Source organism: Aythya marila (genome assembly GCF_965140915.1).
Source record: "Aythya marila genome assembly, chromosome: 9".
Classification (NCBI taxonomy): domain Eukaryota; kingdom Metazoa; phylum Chordata; class Aves; order Anseriformes; family Anatidae; genus Aythya; species Aythya marila.
The window spans coordinates 25,061,969-25,082,726 of NC_139050.1; the positions used below are offsets into that span (position 1 = coordinate 25,061,969).

The 20,758-nt window shown below is 41.3% G+C and overlaps 1 protein-coding gene across 7 annotated transcripts in view; it reads left to right on the forward strand.

Moving 5' to 3' along the window:
- The first annotated feature begins 665 nt into the window (after positions 1-665).
- The window catches only part of VEPH1 (ventricular zone expressed PH domain containing 1), a 79,630-nt gene continuing 59,537 nt past the window's right edge, over positions 666-20,758 (forward strand). The window contains exons 1-6 of one of the 7 annotated variants that reach the window (XM_082767754.1): positions 746-1,107; positions 8,321-8,391; positions 11,098-11,234; positions 12,746-13,037; positions 14,253-14,468; positions 19,061-19,235. In XM_082767754.1, the coding sequence (XP_082623880.1) occupies positions 12,900-13,037; positions 14,253-14,468; positions 19,061-19,235 (529 nt within the window). In that variant the 5' untranslated portion in view covers positions 746-1,107; positions 8,321-8,391; positions 11,098-11,234; positions 12,746-12,899. Of the gene's footprint in view, positions 681-745; positions 1,108-5,454; positions 5,751-7,955; positions 7,973-8,320; positions 8,392-11,097; positions 11,235-12,745; positions 13,038-14,252; positions 14,469-19,060; positions 19,236-20,758 lie in introns of those variants that run through there. The other 6 variants (XM_082767753.1, XM_082767756.1, XM_082767758.1 and 3 more) reach the window with 6 other exon arrangements.

Sequence of the window (20,758 nt, forward strand, 5' to 3'; positions counted from 1 at the left end):
TGCCACTGCTCAGCTCTGCCATTGTTGACTTTAGCGTTCCTGGTGGAAGTACTGTTCCTTATGTTTGTATCTTTCAAAGCATTGTGCTCATCTGTGAGCTATAGAATTAATGATGGTAAGCTTTTGAAGTATTATATCCTGAACAGATGTTTCAGTAGTTTTTAAATACTGACTCTTACTTTGGCATCTATCCATAGCCAAGAGGAGAACCTGTTCACAGGAAAGGCATGAGCTCATTGTACCACTGTGTGCTGCGTTTCTTTCTCAAAAGGTAGCAGAAATGCTTGTATTAATTTTAAATGCGGAGCTATGGAATGGATTATCTGGTATCATTAGTAGCTTCAGAGGATAGGTGTTTAATATTAATAATCACTGTTAGCATATAGCTTAATTAGGATGAGAAGTGTCTGGATGCTGTGCAGCACCAGTCTTGGTTCTAGATGCTGTTCCTGTCTGCAGCAGGCACGTCCTGGCTGCTGAGCTTTTGTCTCCAGGCAGCTGAGAACAGCATGTCCTCACTGCTGCTTATCAATACTGCTTCTCCTCCCTGGTTCTGGGACTCTTTAAAAGGTTTCTGGCTCTTAACCAGAAATGAAGAGCGTGAGTGCCTATTGAAACAGTCCCTTGCAGTCAGGCAGTTTTTTCTTCTGTGTGGGAGTAGCTGCCTTTGCTCTCCTGAGGTAAGTTTTCTTGACTTCTGCTCTCAGGGACAGAATACAAGGGTTACTTGGGCTGTCAGCAGCAGTTTAATTCATTTGCCTGACTACCCTTAAAAAGACTTTGCTTAAGCCAAGTGCAGATTTCTGCCCATTCAGGGTTGAAAGGGTAGGAAAGTAGGAAAAACATACAGAAATTTAGAAGTGAAAAATACAACGGAACTGTTGAAGTGCTCCTCAACTTGCAGAGCTTGTAACTGCGGAGGCGCAAATCCACACTCAATATGCTGCTTGGTACAGTATATAAACACTGCAGTGGAGTTATGCAGCTCAATTACCACAATTCATAAACTATGCAGCTCAATTAAGAAGGCCCTTTATATGGGAAACAATGTGAATGGAAATAGATGCCTGAAGTAAAAAAATGCAGTTCAGTTGGAAAATGATTCAGGTAGGTAATGAAAATATGCTATCTGATATGCAAAATGTGAATGTGAGAGGGTGTGTGTGTGTGTGTGTGTGCATGTGAGTGTGTAAAAATAGGTTGGGTGTGTCTACAGTTTGTCCATCACAGCAAGGAAGGATGCTGAGCAGCTGAAGAACCGTCAGACGGGCCTGAAGTGACATTTGTTTGTTGCCTGTGAGTGTTTTGGAACTTTCTCCAAAACAGCACTGGCTATCAAGAAATAAGTATTCAAACTTTTCTGTTTCTGATATAGTTTATCAATGAGATGGCACTTCGATGCACAGCAGATGTTGTCTTTTGTGATGCAGATGAGCCTTTTGGAGCAGTGCAGCTGATAATGAGCTCTGTGTATTGTTACAAGATAGGGCTGCCAGGCAATAGCCACCTACCAACCCAACTAACGAACAGCTACAGTGCTGAGGCAGAGTCTGGTTCCTCTGAGACAACGGGTCGAATCCTATGGTTTTTAGTCTTCATTGAGGGAAAACCTATTTTAATCAACAGCAGCTTTGACTTTGGAACACGGGGTTTGGCCTTTAGAAATAAACAGCTATTCTAAAAGTGTCAAACCAGATTGCTTTGTCAGTAATTGGAGTATAAACAATCCTTACTGTACAAATAATAAGTAGAATAGTTTAAAAAAAATAGTGTTAATATCGAATTTGATAGAAATATTAGGTTGATAACTAACAGTTTGTTTGGCAGGAGAGTTTACTATCCTAAATAATCCAGTGTATGAAATTATGCAAGTACATGAATTATTGGACTGCTGCCAGTCAAGTGCATGGCCCAGAAATACTTTTTGTAAACTAGTCCATATAGGAACCAAAGATTACTTCATAAATGCCTGTGTCATTATTCACTTCTTTATCTGGGGCAGCAAATAGGCATAAGGAAACTTGTGGAAATACCTACCGGGAGAACAAAAGTTGAAAACAGAACTTCTAAGAGTTGCTCAATTGACTTCAGTGAGCTTTGGAGAGGTTCCTCAGAGGAATGGACACACCAGAATATGTTATCTGAAAGGAAACAAAATCAAATTATATGTATCTCATTATGGTAGAGGAAGCACTGAATCTGTTTCTATAGTTCTTGGACAAAATTGCTAATATCTGTGTAAAAGATGCAGCTGTGAACTAGTAAGTAAATTCTTTGCCACATAATTAACAAAGGAAATGTTTCCGTGTTCCTCAAGGTATTTGTGTCCTCGCCGATTCCATCAGAATCAGAGGAATTTTGCCAGATTTTAAAAATCTGAGTGGATTAAGCAAACAGTCATCAGTGTCTTGCCTAGCAAGATTTTGAGGCATCAGTGCACATACTTGAAGGACAGCAGTAGGCACTGCGCCATCTGGGCTAAATCTGCCTAATGCTACCAGGGGTGGCTGACCACCAGGCCCTACAACACAGAGCTAAACTTTGTTATCTGAGCTTGCTGATCATCTGAACGCAGACTTCAGACTAATAATTGCCTGATTTTGAAGTTTTTGAATGTAAACTATTTGGAGGCATGATCCATAACTTCTGTACTATCCTCACTGGTTTCTGTGGCAGATTTTGGGCATACAACAGATTTCTGGCATCTAGATGTATGCAGGGACATAAACCTGATTTTTTTTTTTCCTATTAGCTTTTTACATTAGTAGGTTGTGGGTGTTTGTGGATTTTTATGAACACTAAATTAAAGAGACTTCAGCTTGACTGTGAAATTAATAGAGCTATCAAAAAGCCCACTGTCATTCTACAACAATTGTTAATTATTTACAAGCAAACTTCTGCAAGAACAGTATTGTAGCTGTCAGCATTGTTGTTATTAAAATTAAACTGCTTTGTCTGAGTAGAAGATAACACGACTCATTTAGGCTAAACGCAATGAATACAGAATATTCTGTTTCTCTTCACCAATTAGTCAGAGAGAACAATAGCATCTTTCTTTCCTAACAAGACGTTTATTTAAACAAGTCTAACAAAATACATTATACAAAATACAATATACAAAATACTTTAAGAAGGGCACAAATTCATTGCAGCTATTATGAAGGTTAAAACCAAGTTTTTTCTAGGGTGGGAAACCTCTTCATAAAGCCAATTCTCCTCTTCCAGATAGTGAAATACACATGTAAGTCTTTTTGCCTTATTGCAATACATTGTTTGTTGTGTGCATTATATGCTTCAGAGGCACGAGTTGCACAAGTGCTATTTATTGTCTTTAATTTCATTTGTCTTTCCAAGCATATCCTGGTCCAGTGGTATTCGGTGTTCTTTGTGTAGCTGATTACATTTTTTATAAACATTAAGAGGGAAGCTGAAGAACATTCAAGAGGACTGCAGCGGGTGGCTTGACTCAGGCTTCCCGTGACATTCGTTAACGTCCAATCCTGCATTAACTAACATTTCATTGTCTTAGTGACATCAGTGGTGTATAACAATGAATCCATCAATGAAAAAACAAACTAATTAAGGTATGAATATGTCAGGGTTATAAAGGGTGATGCTAGCATGGCAAAGCCCTGCAGCGAGTGTACAGCTTGGAAACAGATTGGAAGGGACGGAAGCCCTAGCCAGGAAAGTGCCATGTTGCTGTGTCTTTCTTCAAGGTAATGCCATCAGTCTTCTTTTCTAAGCTCGTTTGGGTCTCTTGCGCCTGATCTTTGCTTTGCCTTATACTCCTTAGTCAGCTGTCTCTGTTGGTTTTCTCCCTGACTATACAGATGATTCTGGGAGCAGAGAACATTGACTCCAGGGTAAGATATATTCTGTGCAGGACCCCTTGCTGCTGTCCACCTCATGGCATTAAGGGAATGGGTTGTCTGAGAAGGTAGTCAACGTTCATCTTCTCCTTTTTAGTGTAGCTATCAGAAGAGCTTTTCCACATAAATCTTCTCAGGATTGTGATTAGCTCTGACTGAAGTTGTGTTTGAGTAAGCACAAAACCAGCTTGTGGTTCTACTTTTCCTTCTGTATAAAAATTTGAAAAGATTGTCAGACACCGAGGGGAAATGTTACTTCTGTTGCTTGCAGTGAGTAAAGGAATCAACCTGTTAATTCCCACTGTGCAGTAACCTAAATCAGATGCAGAAGTAGAATCCAAGATCCTCTTTATGCTTTCCTAAGACAGTAGTTAGGCCATGCTGCTTTTTAAAATGCTTTCTAACATCTCATGTTTAGAAAACAATTTTTAGAGTGAAGGTTTGTGTTCTGCTAACAACCTGTAAGTCTGGCATAGCCTCACAGAGGAAGGAGGGAAGCAAACTGTGTGTTTCAATGCATACTAAGTTAAAAGGAAGATACAGTGAACACAATCATAAAAAAAAAAAAAAAAAAGTCTCTTAGCTTCATTAAAGTATGTGTTCACCCACCGTTAATTCTGTATTTGGTTGTAGAGGCCATGCTGCAATGATCTGGAGCCACAAAGCTATTCTGAGTGCTTACTGTTAAAATCAAGGACTCGTAACTTAATTGTATACTCTGTGGAGCAGATTTTTTTAAACCAGAATTTATGAATCCTTACTGTGTTGCAAAAAGGCAAAGGACTTAACAAAAATGCTACAAACGTGCCTCCTCATTATCTTTGGGCAAACAGCTTTTCTTTTCTTCTGGATAAGTAGCTGGCTGAGAGTGCTCGACGTTACCCCTTGCTGTTCTGCGAGGTGGCCAAAGCCATATCCAAATAACCATTATTAGAAAAATGCCAGTGCTGGGACACTCCCAGTGTGGGTTTGCTCCTATGCTCAGCAAGGAGAGGAAAATATAGCCCAATATAAATTCTGTCAAGCTCCCCGTGGGCCTGTGTGTAGGGTAGGGTTTAGTTACGGTTAATGCTTTGGAAATGTGGAATTTACTTATCAAAGGAAAGCTAAAGGGAGAAGTATACAGACATGCTTAATGTGGAAGGCAAGCACGTTCAGCTGGCATGAGAAATCTGCCAGGCAGATTTAGAAATGATTTCTCCACTGCAGCTGCCAAGCTTTGGAGGTGGTGAGGTAGGTCCTGAGCACAGGTTTCAGCCGGGCGGCGGCACTTTGTGAGGGCTGCCCGAAATTCTGTGGGTTGGCGAGACAGGACAGGTGCCACCTGAAAGGATGCACGTCCTGCCTGGCATCCTGCTCCTTCCCCAATTTTCCTTGGGCTGGTGTTCCTCCAAAGACACAGAGCCCAGCCTTCTCGCCGACTTCTGACAAGAGGCCCCATATGATATTATATTAACTGCTGCAATTTCCTCGTTGCTCTTAAGCAAGTTATTAATTAACTGAATGTAACCACTGGCTGTTGATAAAATCCTTTTAACTAATTCAAATTCCATATCGAGCTCGGAGCATTTCCACTCAAGCTGCTGCCGACTTTAAGCTTTTGGGAAGAATTAGTTCTGAGCTGTTTTTGAGTTCTGGAGTTGGGGAAAATGGAGAGAAGATATTTGTTTGCTTGATTCCACATGACAACTCCAGGGTAACTGAATAGACTGCACGGTTGGTTTGACAAGGCTGTGCACCGAGCCAGCAGCCTCGCATACCAGAGACAGGGGGATGGAAGGGGAACTGACAGTTGTAATGGATTTTCTCAGAATTTCTCTAAAGACCAACAATTTGCCTTCAATTATTAATGTTTTTCAGAGGTTTCTCTCCTGAGAGGTATGAATAACTAACTTAAATAAATATGCATTCATGTAACACTTTCAATAATGAATAAATTACTGCATGGAAAGAAGTTGAGTAGCACATCCAAATATTAAATAATGGAAGAGGTTTTTGAGAGCGTATAAAATGTTGTCTTTAATACTGGTTAAGTGACTGTTTTTTTTCTGTGAACGCAGGAACTGTGGCTGTTACATGTATAAATGCATTACAATAATGTTTGTTAAAAACCTGCTGTAAATTAGCTCGTAGCTGACTAGAGAGAAAAAGCAGTGCCTGTGCATCGGGGTGTGTTACAGCACGGGCGTTAATCCCGCGGCGTTCTTGATTCATCTTGGGGCTCAAATGCATTTTGCTTTCCTCCCCGCTCTCTGAAGGCACTCTGCACCCCGTGCTGTGGGATTATTGCCTTACGTTAGGGGAACTTGGAAAATACGGACTAGAGAAGGTGTTGTTTGTACTAAAATATGTACTGAAGAGAGGCTGGAGTGGATTGCCACATACCTGGGAGGAACCGTAGGACATTCAGGGATTGTTTGGTGCCTGCCAGTTCAGGAGACATTGAAGGACAGGGACTTGATTTATTATTACTTTTTAATCACTCTAGTCCCATTTTTACTTCCAGAGTGAAATTCTTGAAGACTTTATCCCGTTGTCATCTCCTGATGGTCTGTTCTGTTTAGTCTCTCGTGCTCTTTAGACAGAAATGCACGTTTTTACACTGAGTAAAACTTTCTAACATGTCCTTTTCCTGTAATGTCTCTATAGCGTTGAAAACCCGTCATGTATATGGATTCTCTCTAAGAAATACTTGAAAATGGTGAACTTCTGACAGCATCACCATGACAATAAGTGCATTGGTATTTGTTACATGAAGCAATTTAGGATACGTAAGCAATGTTATTCTAGCATAATATTTTAACGAAGCTACTTACAAATTGACTTCTTGCACATCTGTCTTACTAATTTTTAAAAATGTTTTTGCTGTGTTACTTATGGCATTAGCGTGTTCTGAAACAACAGCCACATGTAAGCCTCTGACTTTATTATTTCTATACTGAAAATTGTAGAAAACTCTCTTAATAGTACATAGGTTATCAAGAAGATATGTTAAATGATTTTTTTTTTTGGTCAAGTTACAAACCTTTCGCAAGAGGCACACCTAACAGCTTTACAGGTACATTCTTTCCACTCTCTGTCGGCTTTGTTCTACATGGATTTTTGCAGCCCAAATTGCAACAAATCCGTGAGATCTGGCTCACTTAAAGCATCATCTGAGCTGTAAAACCTACCAATTAAGCCAGTTAATCACAGGGGAGAATATTTACATGGTGGTTTGCATGTCAAGGAAGAGTTCTGACCTTAAATTGGGAAAAGACCTCCCTAAAAGCCCTGCAACCTGTTAGAAGAGATGGATCTTAAGAGGCAGTACATTTCCTCTGATTGTTTTACAGTTGCTTCCAGTAAGAATACAATTTATTTTTGTATAAGGACTGGGCATTAGTCAGTTTGCAGCTCCCAGGACTGCAGCAAGGTGTTTCGTTAGCCCCCCCCAAAAATAATAAATCCTAATTAGTAGACTTAATGTTTCATTGTTTGATCATCTGGTCCAGCTCAGCATCCATGGGATCTCTAGACGACACGAAGTGTGGAAACCTGTCATGACAGAAAAAAAACAGAGGCTTGTAGCAAACAATGGTTGTTTTGTGGGAAGAGTTTAAATATATGCAGCTGATCCCATGGGAACTGCTGTAGTCTATTCACCCTGTGTGAAAATGATGCTCTTTCAAAATAATCTTTAATCCTTTTCTTTCACTGAAAAATGTGAGAACTTTATTTAAAAGTTTCGAAAGAGCGCTCTATTTTAGTAAGTAAATGTGTTTCAAATACAAAAATAAATCAAATTATTATTGTAACACGGAGGGGGGCGGTTGTCCAAAATATCTTGCAATATTCTCTCCATAAATTACGTATGTGAATGTTCTTGGGAAAGTTTCAGGCCCAAAATAATCAGGAAATGTATCCGTGCTTTCTTTTTTTCCTGCATGGATGCATGTGGGGAAGGAAGTATCCAACAGTCTTGGAGACATTAGGAACTGTTGTGACCGAGACATCCTTTTTCTAATTCCGCAGAACAGATTTTTCCTGTGAGGTGGGGGTGAAGGATTTCAAGAGAAGGGAATCCTGCTGTATACACAGAGAGAAAGTTTACTTTGAAGGTGATTGTAATCTTCCTCCTATTCATAGAAAAGTAAAATAAAACTAAATGTGCAGTTGTTGGAAATATTTGTCCCCACCCCCAGAGAGAATGGGAATCCAAACCTCTCTTTGTTCAATCCATGCGTGTGTGAATAACATCAAACTCCCACAGGGTTTTGTAGAGCTGCTGTCCTATTTATTTTCCTGTGTTTTTTTGTTTTTAATAGGACCATGTCCTAAATATTAAACCCAGTTCAGTGAAATACAGTCTTACTCCTGGTGGTATCATGCAGCATGTTTTATAGTCTGCACACCCAGTGCTGAAAAGGCAGAGTTACTAACACAGTTGTGCTTTTGCTTTCCTGTAGCGTCTTTCATCCAAGGCATCCAAAGCACTTCATACAATCCAGTGTATTAAGCATGGCAACATGTCTGTGAGGTAAGGAAATTTATGTATTTATTTATTTATTCCTTTTTCTTGATAGAATAGTCAAAGCATTGGGCTGGGATTGCATGGGATTGCCATGGTACAGCAAGACCTCTGGCCTCCCAGTCCTTTAACACAACTCTCTTCACTTAAGGAGAATTCTCTCTTGTGTAATTTGCTTGACAACTAAATCTAAAATAATTTTTGCACTGGGTGTTCAGTTTATACTGAAAAGGAAATTTGCCTTTTCTTTATCAAAGAGTTCTGGCTTTTAGGGTTGCTTGATCCATCAGTAAAGAAGAAACATCAGCTGGCAAGGCTCTAGTTTGAAGCTGTGCTGCGGTGTTTGAGGAAGACCATGCTCAGTGCCTGTGGCAAAATGGGTGGAAGAGAATGGGGTTTGGGAAGTGCTGAACAGATTAAGAATTTGGAGCCCTTGCTGTGCACTACCTTAGGAGTAGAGCCTGTCCTTGGTGTGGCTCCAGCAAGGTTCGTCCTCACAGCCTGTTGTCCTTCAATGTGCTCAACAGCAACCAGTCAGAGGCTTTGAGAGTTTATCCCTCATGGCTGTGGGTTATGGATTTTACTGCAGAGATGAGTTAGCTTAGGACTCGGTAATGTTTAACTTTGTTCTGAAATGCAGTATGATGTAAATTCCCTTCTAATTTGCTTGAGCAGTGCAGTAAGAGGTTAGGTGCCTCTTGCTTTCTAGTGAGGAAACTGGAAGATGTTGTAAGGTTCACTTAACGTTAACTGCAGGTAGCCTGCGTTTCCAAAAATTTCTTAAGTATAGTGAGGGGTTTTCCATATTTCTGTTGTTTAGTGTACAGCTATATTAACAACATGGCACAGTTCTTCAGAGATTGCCCTTTTGTTTTCAGTGGGATAGAACCATCTGGTAAAATTGAGCAACCATACTTTCATCTCAAGTCCTTTGCGAGTTATGGAAATGACTCTAACTTCTTGCAGCCTTTGCCCCACTAAAAATTCAACGTATCTTATTCCTTTCCCTTCCTCTCTGATTCCAAAAATACTTTTTTTTTTTTTTTTTTTTTTTTTTTTGTCCTTCTAATGTCTTTCTGCAGAATCTGAGTTCCTGATAAAACTATGACTCTTTTTTTAGCTGAGTTCAATTGGCTCTTGGATGCCTTTAGGTCCGACCGCCCTTTTACGTGAATTTTTTATTGTTAATCTTCTTTCATTGGGGGAATTATTTTGCAAACAGACCAATTCAATTGCTTCAAGCTCTGAAACCTGTCAGGCTAGCTTTTGTTCTGATTGCTTCTGATAAGGAGCTTTGGTAAGAATGTTGTGCCTCCAGCAAGTTAAGAGACTCACCTTGGAGGGGAGCAGCTTCAAGGTCCCAGGGAACACGTGGCTCTTTAAGTTTGTCATGAAAAAGGAATCTAGGTGTAGCAAAAAACAGAATAAAAAATTTGAATTAAATGTGGGAGAGCACCATGAACCTGTGGAAATGGGCTGTGGTATCAGCTGTCTCTTTTTATGCATAATGATGACCTGGTGTTTGTTACAAGAGCTAGAGTCGCTGCTTTCTTCCCATGTTTTGACCACGTGAAGGTGTAGATCCCAGCTGTTTGCCCCCATGGACACAGCACTGACAGGGAGGGAGGAACTTTGGCAAGTCCTTTTGCCTATTTTCTATTAACTGTGTACGTGAGGTACAAATGTAAGTCTGATCTCAGATGCTGATCAGACAGGGATGTCTGTCCTGTTGAACAAGAAGATTCTGACGATGTGGAATTGAGCTGATGAGGCATCTCAGGAACCACACTCTGAAGCAATTTAATTGTCCAACCAGGTTCTATTTTTTAAGAATAAAAGACATTTATTATGTTTCATCTTTTCTTCAGTGGCAGCTACCTACAAGCAGCAAACTGAAATCTTGTAGTGAGTAAGGAGATGCTCAAAGAACAATTTTCTCCTTGTAAGACCTATGCAAGAAGAGTCTTTTGGGCACTTGTACATAATTTAAGTAATAAGATGACAATACAATTCCATTTCAAAGAGCTTATGGTTAAGTAAATGTTTCCAATATTGTCTTTATTGTCTATAAACCACGTACAAATGGAACCATTCCATCAGAGAGAACAGGACCTTTCTGAGAAACTCTTCTGCAGAAGCACATTGAGTAGAAAGAATCTCATTTGCAAAAGGCCAAGAAAAGGTAGCTGTGTTTCAGGGCATCCGATCAAAGGCAGGACTCAAAGGGATCTCCATACCTGAAGCATTTTTCTGAATTCTCTATCCAGATTTTGTTGTGCCACTTCTAAAAGTAATGTTAAAAGCCAAAAAACTTCAGACCCTCTTTTGTATTCATGCAAAGTGTTACAGAATGATAGCATTTATTCCTTTGGACAGAAAAATCTCCTCTATTGCAAGAACAAGAACAAGTGAACAAAACAGTGTGAGCTTACTGAGTTTTTCTTTTTACCCTTCTTCCCAGGAAAGGATAGCTTTCCACTAACACAGAGAGTTCTGTTTTCTCTATTAAAAACAACCGCAGTCAAGTGGAATAGGCTTTGTATTTTGTCCTAGAAACAGAGCGTTTCATTCAAAGATAAGGCCTCTCTGCGTTTAGGTTCATTTAGTCACCTGACGGAGAGATTGGTAACTTTTAGGCTGCTTTAGTCTGCATTCCTGGAATGCTTTACTCCTGGCACTGCAATTAACAGCTTCGGGTTCACTGCTTACCACCAGATTCCCCAGCTTTCCACTCGTGCCCTTGGATGTTGCCTGTGGGAGCTGGAGAGCAGAGCAAACAGGCTTTGTTTCGAAGAGCACAAACTTTACACCTGTAAACATCAGTGGGGATGTCACTGGGAAATCGTGAACAGGTAAAAAAAAAAAAAAATCAGTTTGTCTATGGCTTTCTGAAGTTTTATTTGTAAATTTGAGAATTGCTGAATTGCTGTGGAGGAGTATGATGGGCCTGGTCTCCTCTGTTGGAGACAGAGCACCCTCACCTTACTTGGTGACTGCTGGTTTAGGTCTTCGAGCTTGTCAGGAGAATTGAGCCCCTTGGGCCTTGGGGTTTAGAATTTCATTAGCTTTTTTCTGCTTTTGTCTTGCTGCAAATAAAAAAAAAAAAAACAACAACAACAACAAAAAAAAAACAAAAACACTGTGTAATGATATTGATAGATTTTCTTAATTATCTATTAAATTAACTATTTAAATCATTTTAAATAGTTAAATAGTTTAAATTATAAAACTGGCTAATGGGAGATCAAAGTCGGGGTTTTGTCTGTTCTGTTAAAATAGAGATTGTTTCAATGAACTATTTCTGGAAAGTTCTCAGTTTTTTGCATTGGTTTTGCCCTTACTTGATGTTTTGCATTATTTTTCTGAAAAACAGTGTAAAATAGAGCACAGGAATTAAGGATACTCTATATATTTCAGTTAATAATTACATGATGAACTATGTTCATCAGCTCAGGAGAGGAATTTGCCCATGAATGCACCACGTGGGCAATCTGGAAGCGTGCTTGGTAGATCTCTTGCTATCCTCCAAATCAGTAAATATTTTTTATGATATGAATAAGTGAAGACAGAGGGAATTTTTTCCCCTGTGACGTAATGTTTGTGTTCTCAGGTTTCAGGCTGGGTAGGTGCATAGCCAGGGCTGCTTGCAGCCCACGGTGCCAGCTGCTGTGCTCCTGCTGCAGCACCTGAGCTGTCGGCACGACGTTGGGGCACGTGTGGCTGTGCACGCCTTCAGCTAACCCAAACCTGCATGAAAGCAAGGTGCTGTTCGATTCCCACACTTGTTGTGCTCATCCAGCTCCTTCATCTCGCTGTCCAGGTTATGAATTGCCTACTTGTCATAAGATTCCCTTTTCTCCTGTATTTTACTTCTGCTAAGTGTCAAATCTCAGACATTTTTACCCCTCTACGTAATATAGAGAAATTTTGCTCATTGGAAACACAGACCATGCTATTTCTGCAATGTGCATAGAAGCTCTATGAAGCTCGAATCCAGCTCTAGCACTGCTTTTCCAGTGCATAACACTTGAAACCAACTCAAATCTGTGCATTAAATGAGGACCATATCTAGCAGGTGTCTAATGTCATACCTTTATGTTGACCACCTTTGACTCACAGTCATGAGTCTCTTGCACTCTGCAAAGCCAACCCCATGAGTGGCAAAGCTGAAACTTTCTTGTTCAAATTCAACATGCGGTTCATGGTAGGTCCTTGAGGACATCCCTAGATTAGGGATTCTGCATACTGCTTACATGCATCATTTAAAAATCTTTGCTAAACTGGGTGATAGTGAATGTATTTGCTAATTTTTCCTTCTTTTTTTTTAATTTTTTTTATTTTTTATTTGTTATTTTCCTTTTAGGTTGTGGCCAAAGAAGTCTTGAAATGTGCCACAGATCTATTCTTCATATTACAGTGATGGCCAGTCCGCAGGGTTGTTCCCGTTCTGTCCTCATCTAACTCCTTCGTTCATATGCTGCATGTGGAGGCCTGGCTGAGTGGCAGCAAACACAGCCATGCATCATCTCTTCGGGCTGGTTTTGGCACAGAAGGACCTTTCACGTGCAGGGGATCTCTTCTCCTTAGATGATGCTGAAATTGAAGGAAGCCTTTCGGAAGCTCTTGAACAGATAAGAATAATTAGTTCATCTCCTGTAAGTGAAACACTGTCCTCTAATAATTTTTCATGTGATTCAATATATCATAGAAACAAAGCATTAAAAGTGGTGACATACACAATTCAAGGTTTTAAACTAAAGAATGCCATACAAAATGTAAGATGAGTGTCCAGCTTTTGCTCCTGCATTTATTCATGGACAGCTCCAGGCTTGGGGCTTGTTGCAGTGAGCTGGTTACACAAACACTGCTGGCTCCTTTGAGGTGAAGTGTGTGTGGCTACAAAATGCTTGGTGAGCTTCTGAAAGCAGGCAGGATGATGCTGCCAGCACCAGAGTCCAGCCCCATGTCTCCTCAGACTACCTTTGTCACCTCTTTGTCCCCGTGTTTTGCCTTTAACTAGTCTGGTTACAGAGCAAGTTGTGCACAGTTTAATGATCAGCTCATCCAGTCCTTAATTATATTTCACAGCAGACTTGAGCCAGAGCCTCAGAACCCCTCAAATGCACTTCTGGCTGGAGTGTGTGCCAGAAGGGAAGGGCAAGCTCTTAGGAGCGCTAGGATACTCAAGTAGCAACACAAATACCTGTTCCAACAGCTGTGCTTTTCCGGTGTGTTACATCATTGTGATTTTTAAAATCAGTTTTGGCAATGTGCAAACCTTACAAGACCTGACTCCATGATTCTCCCCAGCAGCCTTTTATGTTATCACACAGTGCTGCTGCTTCATTGCCACGTGGCTTGTGTGTCAGTAATTACAGGGGATTACAGGGCTTTGCAATAAAGCCTGTTTAATTAATTTTTATTCGTGTTATGTTAATACTAATTGAAACTAACCGTGCTTACACCAGGGACCTAACATGATGGGAAATATTTGGGACCCTGCATTTGGCTGTATGTAGGTAACAATTTCAGTGTGAGTTTTGGGATGCTTATGGGAGAAGAGGCCCACACGAGTGTTTATAAGGCATGCAGCTGCAGTCTGTGGTCAAGAAGGCCATGCTTTGAGACAGTCTGCTAAAAATCGTGTGATAACATAACCTGTATCTTAACAGTAATGAGAATTAAGACTAGGAACAGCAAGTGTATCATCTATGATGTGGCTGATTTGTTTTTACTCATGCTAAACACTAATTCTGAAGGTGGAAGTGAGCAAACAATAGGCAGCTACAAAAATCTCAAGCCTTCTGGTTAGTTTTATGGGGTCTGATAAAGGATGTGCATTCACTGGCTGATGTCTTTATTTGATCCAGGACTACCAAACCAACGACAACGACCAGGCTGTGGTGGAAATCTGCATCACTCGCATCACCACTGCCATCAGGGAGACCGAGTCCATCGAGAAGCACGGGAAAGCCCTCGTGGCTCTCTGGGAGTCGTGCCTGGAGCACAACCTGAAGCCTTCCGGAAAAGATGAGGACACACCACACGCCAAAATAGCATCTGATATCATGAGCTGTATCTTGCAGGTAAGAACGAGCTGGAAAAAACAAGGGAGTGTCATGCATTCCTCAGCTATCCAGATTTATCTCTGAAAAAGCAGTTGTGCCTCATGTTTTCTAAGGGTGCATGAGAGTAGTTGCATTTGTTTAAAACCAAGAATATGACCCCAAATGTTAATGTACATTATCGCATATATGTGGTAATATTCTGATGAATCAAACGTTTTGGCAGATTACTTATCTTTAGAAATATTGTGACTATTTAGTGCCAGATGTTGTTATCTTAATGCTTGTCAATTCCAAGTATTTGCATTTAATGTAAGAAAGTGGGAGACACAGGGCTACCATTTTCTGTGGTTACAGAAAGTTTCATTGGAAAGCACTTAAATTGGGAAAGAGGTTATTCTTTGGAACTGTTCTGGAAGGCAGAAAAATACTGAAGACATTTTAATAACGTGGCATTTAGGTCACTGGATATCCTGTCAGCAAGGAGACTCTCCCTCTAAATTTGGATTGCAAAAGCTGAGTCCAGATACAATGCAGGAAACTGCCTTCTGACCTAAAACCTGATTGCTGATTGCTACTGCTCTAAGCAGAGGACTAGAAAGAGGTTATGCCCTGGTCAAGAGTGTTGAAATAATTTCTTAGAATATTTTACTAAATGCTGGAGGCAGCAACAATAATATGGAAAAAGTATTTAGGTCCCAAAAATGTTTGCTCGAAGAACAGCTGAAAATAGGTCCTGTCTGAACCCTGTAAATGCAAGACTAAAAATAAGACCTCAAAGTATACAGCAGCCTTTTAGGGTAGGAGTAGGCTGTTCCAAGGCTTTCTAAGAAGGTAATCTTAGGGTGAAAAGCCATTTAAAGATGGGGAGGAGGAAAAAAATCCTCCTAAGACCCAAGCTGATTTAATATGGGATATATATATATTACTATATTTTAAAAGCAGGGACTACAAGCAATATTATTTCTTGTTGGGAAAAAAAAACTGTCATACACTGGATGGGCCCTTAGAGAAAGCTGTGTACAGTTATCTAACTGGGAGCAGAAATCTGGGTTCTTTCCAGAGTCTCGTCTGTAGGTACAATGTATGGGTCAGACACAGCAGTCGTTTCTCCAAATGCCATGAGTGTGTGTTTGTGTGGACTGCTTAGGGGTGGTGTTTGCAGCATGGCTGCTGTCTCATAATTCCTTTCTGTACCTCTTAAAATCAGATGTGGGTTTTCTAGTGCTTTCACTGTAAGAATTGCAGCGGTACTGGCACACGTACATCACTGTCCCATGAAAGCTGCTGCTTAGCCCCTTGTAGGATTGCTCAATAAACTTCCTGAGATTCCTCATCTAGTTTTGCTGAAGGTATTTAAAATCCAAAAGAAACAAGAAGTTTCAGGAAAAAAAAAAAAAAAAAAAAAAGTGGAATTAAAAATGAATTTTCTTCAATTAAACTTTAGTTTACAATGATTTGTGGTCAGTTGTTTACTCTTAGTCCGTCACTGACGATACACAAAGAAGTATTACAACAAAATATTAAAAAAAAAAAGGATGAAACTTCCTTGCCTGAAGCCAGCTTCTTGCCGATATTGGTTTGGGAAGAGAAGGAGTTTATTCTAGCCAGACATAGTCAAGTCTGTGGATGAGATTTAGCAGGATTCCTTCTGTGCTGCGCTGGGAGCTGCGATTCGTAAGCTGCAGGAGCAGGGCCTGGTAAAGCATCCTTTGAAGGTCAGTGGTGTGCTGGGGGGGTCACATCGTGTCTGCCCTGCTCTGTGAACGGCTGGCTTTGCCAAGGGCCGTGCCCCCGATACGCAGGGGGTGCTGCTCACTTCCCTTTCTGTCTCGAGTCCCTGGGGGTGAGGCAGGAACTGGCTTTGGATGCTGGCTGCAGCACCACTTCAACTTCCCAGACCAAAGGCTGTAGACTGTAAAATCATATCGTACTTTACAGGAATGCCACAGTGCTCCACGGCTCGTCCAAGCCTTCAGTCTGCGCTGTTGGCAACTGCGTGCCGAAATCAAGCGAGCTCTTATCCAAATGTTTTCGGGATTGCACTGTGTTACAGATTGCTTTGAGAGAGGAGTTCACTGAAATGGGAATTATAAAAACAGAGCTGCTTTGAGCAAGTTTCTTCGCATAAAAGAAGAACGAAAGGCATAAACTGGGTTTTTATGCAATATGCGAGGGTTAGTTGAAGTAGTAATGAATATCTGACAGCTGGGTTGAATCTCACAGCATGTTTCTGTTGATATTAGCAGCAGGGAGGTCCCCTAGGTTTGCAAACAGCACTATATCATATTATTGAAATCTGGTTTTCATTGTCACCTACACATAAGTGTGCTGTCATGCCCTGATATTATTTATAAAGGCGCAAATGGAACCTTTCTCCTTCCATCTGAATTAAAACCTTTTCTTAACTATTTCACCTTTATCATAGGTCAAAAAATAAAAATAAAAATCCTATTCTTTGGAATTTTCTTAGATCTTTTTAATACTAGTCAGAGGGCCAAGTCTTATCTTCCCCTTCTTTCTCCATGGAGCCCTAGAGTATAAAATGGAGGCAGAATTTGGCTCCCACTCAGTAGTGCCTCCCCTCCAAACGCAAGGAGGCATTATGTTGATTTAAATGTGCTGCTGACTGAAGGTCTATTCACTTTAAGGGTTTTTGTGAAAATGCAGTATTTGGTCATGTGGCAGTTGCCCCAGTGAGCTGTGGCAGTGCCTAGGTGTTGCTGCAGCCCTCAGGGGCTGGTGCAAAGGGGCCATCCCAGAGCTGCTGCATCACTCACTGCTTGGCAGGTCTCTGTTGCAGGCATGAGTCCTCACAGCCGGTTAACTTGGCTTTTTTGCATTGGTTGAGCAGCAAACTGCAGCCTTAATTAGGGTCAGCCGTGCTCTCCGTGAGGCTAATGGCCAAGGCAGTTACTACTCACAGAGGCAGAGCTGGCCTAGCAGGCAACGTAACTGGGTATATGGAACAATAGATTTGTGGTTTTTTCTTGTGTTTAAATTTATTTTTTTCAGTGCTGCTCCAGAATGAGCATGTGTTAAGTCTGGCCTGCCTTCCCTTGCACTACTTTGTTGCTTTCAGGAACATCTGGGTCCCAGTGGTTGCCTGTGATTTCAGATGCTAATTAAATCTAATCATATTGCAGGACTATTTTCAAAAACAACGACGTACTCTGGTTTCAAAGAGATATTCAAAACTGAGTGAAGATGAGAGAAAAGCACTGATTAAGGAGGTTTCAGAGAGAATGTAGATCCTCAATTGCACGTAAACAAATATGTCCTGCTTGTTTCAAGAGCAGTGAGGTAACTTAACTCGGGAACATAACAGGTAATAGAGGTTTATAATCTGTGCACGCAATTTTGCACACACAAATAGTTGCAGAAAATCCTTACCCGAATCTCAAAACCTAAGTATGTGTGCAGGTAACCCTAAGATCACTGAAGCTCGATGCCATTTTGAGGACAGAAGTCAGCTGTCTTTAGTCCCAAGTGTAGGCAAAAAATCATTTGACCCTGGTGCTCAGAGGAATTGACTGGAATTTAAGAAGGGAAATCTTAATTATCAGAGAAAAATAGTTGGTTACCCTGTGAACAAGCCTTCCAGAACACGTCCTCACGTGTACTCTTTTCCTCGTTTGACAGGTGTGCCTTTGATTTCAGAGTTAATTACATCTACCCCCTGTCCTTCAAAAAGGGCTTCTTTGTTTTCACTTACTTGGAGCTGCAATTTGAAAAGAGCTCTCAATATTCCGTGAATTGTGCTGTAAGGTTTTGAGTTACAGCTTTGGGCTGTCTTCACACATGGCTGCCATATTCATGCCTTGCTGTAAATTCTGAGGAACACAACTAAACAAACGAGGAACTCGGACAGAAACATCATAGTTATGCCAAATACAAGGGAGACCCTGTGCTGCAGAACCGCGTGGTTCTAGGGTCTTCTTCCTCATGTTTGTGCTGTGCTCTGATGCCGTTTCTGGACATGAAAGCAGCTCAGGCCTTTGAGCTTTCCCCAGGTGGCCTCTGGGGAGGGTAGGTGTTGCAGGGCAGGGGCAGCAGGGCACTGGAGGATGCAGGGCAGGGGAAGGAAGCAAACCTCTCAGCAGCAGCAGCAGCAAAATGCTGCCTGGATGCTGTGCCCGCAGGTAGGGCTGCCCTGCTGGGGTGAAAGGCAGCAATGGGTCTGCTAGGGTGGTGAGCAATATTTACTGGTCAACAGCAGGAGTGATGCTCTGAAATATTTCCTGTGCTTTGGGGTGAAAATTACCTATTCTGTCTGGATAATGGATGCGGCTTCTGCTGTGTTCTCTGATGGCACAAAACAGAACGTATAGTTAGAAATGTTACAGCAGTTAACGTTTAAGTAGTGCACTCAGTATTGTGTTTTCTCCTCCTCTTGCAAAATACAAAAATGGATGTATTGTCATCATCTCCTGCTGCAGCAGTTTTAAGTTTCCTTATGTGCTCTTTCTTTGAAGTCTGTTTCCAGTGGTGTTACCAAAACATAACCTTTTTTGACCTGTTTTTTTCTTCCTCCAATTCTGATCAGCAGGAGACTTCATTTTAATAATTTTTTTCAGCTGCTTATTTTTCAGTGTTTCTTCATGTTGTTCCAGAACTACAATCGACCTCCAGTAATGGCCTTAGCTGTCCCAGTGGCGGTGAAATTTCTCCAGAGAGGCAATAAGGAGCTGTGCAGAAACATGTCGAGTTACCTATCCTTGGCTGCAATAGCCAAAGCGGACCTGTTGGCTGATCACACAGATGCCATCGTCAAAAGTGTCCTTCAAGGTATGAACACACTGAGATTCTGGGTTTAGTCCTGCAGTGTGCCCATAATTATTAATTAGTCTGTAGTAGGTGTATATACAAACATACAAATAAACGTTTTATGCACAAAAACACTTACGAGACATGTATGTATAAAACGTGCACGCAAGCATTCATAAGCATTTGATGAAATATATCAGATGCAATCTAAAATAACAGAGTGCATCAAGGAACACCTTCTAAGACTATGTGAATTTAATGAACCTTGTTGACTGCGGAAGATTCATTGCAGATTGGATGACCCACAGGGCAGGAAATATATCTGTAGTTGCTATTGCACTGTACTAATGGACTTCAAATAATAAGCTGTGCTAGGAGACACTAGTTACTGGGCTCTTATCCTTTCTATTAGTGTCATTGGCAATACTCCAAAATATAAATGAGGATGAAATGAATCCCGTTCTGTGGCAAAGTAGTCAGATGTAAGATCTAAAAGCTTTATGGTGATGCTTTAGTCTTGCCCACATCAGTAGTTTTAGACAGTTTTGTTGCTAAACTCCGTAAATTTTACTTTTGTGGTTTAAAAAGAAACCAAAAATATTCATACCTCTGCAAAAGTAAGTAAAGGTAGTAAAGTTCACAGTGTTCGTTGCAATATAGTGCTACTGCAGCAGTAAAGTCACTGTTTTCTCAAGCACAGGTAATAGCAATGAGTACAAATAGCTGTCTAATTATGCTGTATGTTGCCGGGGAAGCAGGGCACTATGAACAGCAAGATGAAGTGACACAAGTTTTGGGGCACAGCCATAAGTTTAGGAAAAGAGCGACAAATGCCCACAACTGAAGGATTTGACTGTGCCTGCTGGTTTTCATGCATTTATATTATTCCACCAGCAGATGTTGCTGTGGACATCAGAGATGGAAATTGCAGATTGGAGGAGAGTACTCTGCACAGGCACAGTGCTCTGCTCTGCATACCGGCTTCACGGCACCGTACACAGTTTGTGGTTCAGGCATGAAAAGGTTGGTGTGCAGCAGGCTAAGAACCACGAGAAGAAGCTGTTTGAGAAGGGAAGCAAGAGGGTGTTAAAGATGGCTTTACGAAGCAGTGCAGAGACAAAGGGCCTTGTTCTGGTGCTGCGCAGACTGGGTGCAGCCTAGTGGCACCAGCGAGACTGATAGCAGGCTTTGGTCTGCTGCCTGCGAGTGTTTGAGAGCTGACTGGGTTTTTGGCTACTTGGGGCAACTGCTTGGCTGCACAATCAGTTTCTTATCGTCCTAGTTAAGAGAGCTCTTTAGAGTGAGCATGTAACTACTCTGTTCTGTGCAGTGTGAACTCAGCCTCTAAGCACGTGTGTGTCTGTGCCGTGCGCGTGATGCTGACAGGCCGCGTGCTGGCACCTTCCATCAGGATAAGAGACCAGGCAGCCTTATTCCTGCTTCCAGGGGATGGCAGCAGAACCACCGTATGGTTATCTGAGGGTCCCACTGCTGCTCTGTCTTCTGGGGGAGCTGGGGCAGCGTGCACGTGCTGCTGTGCTGGG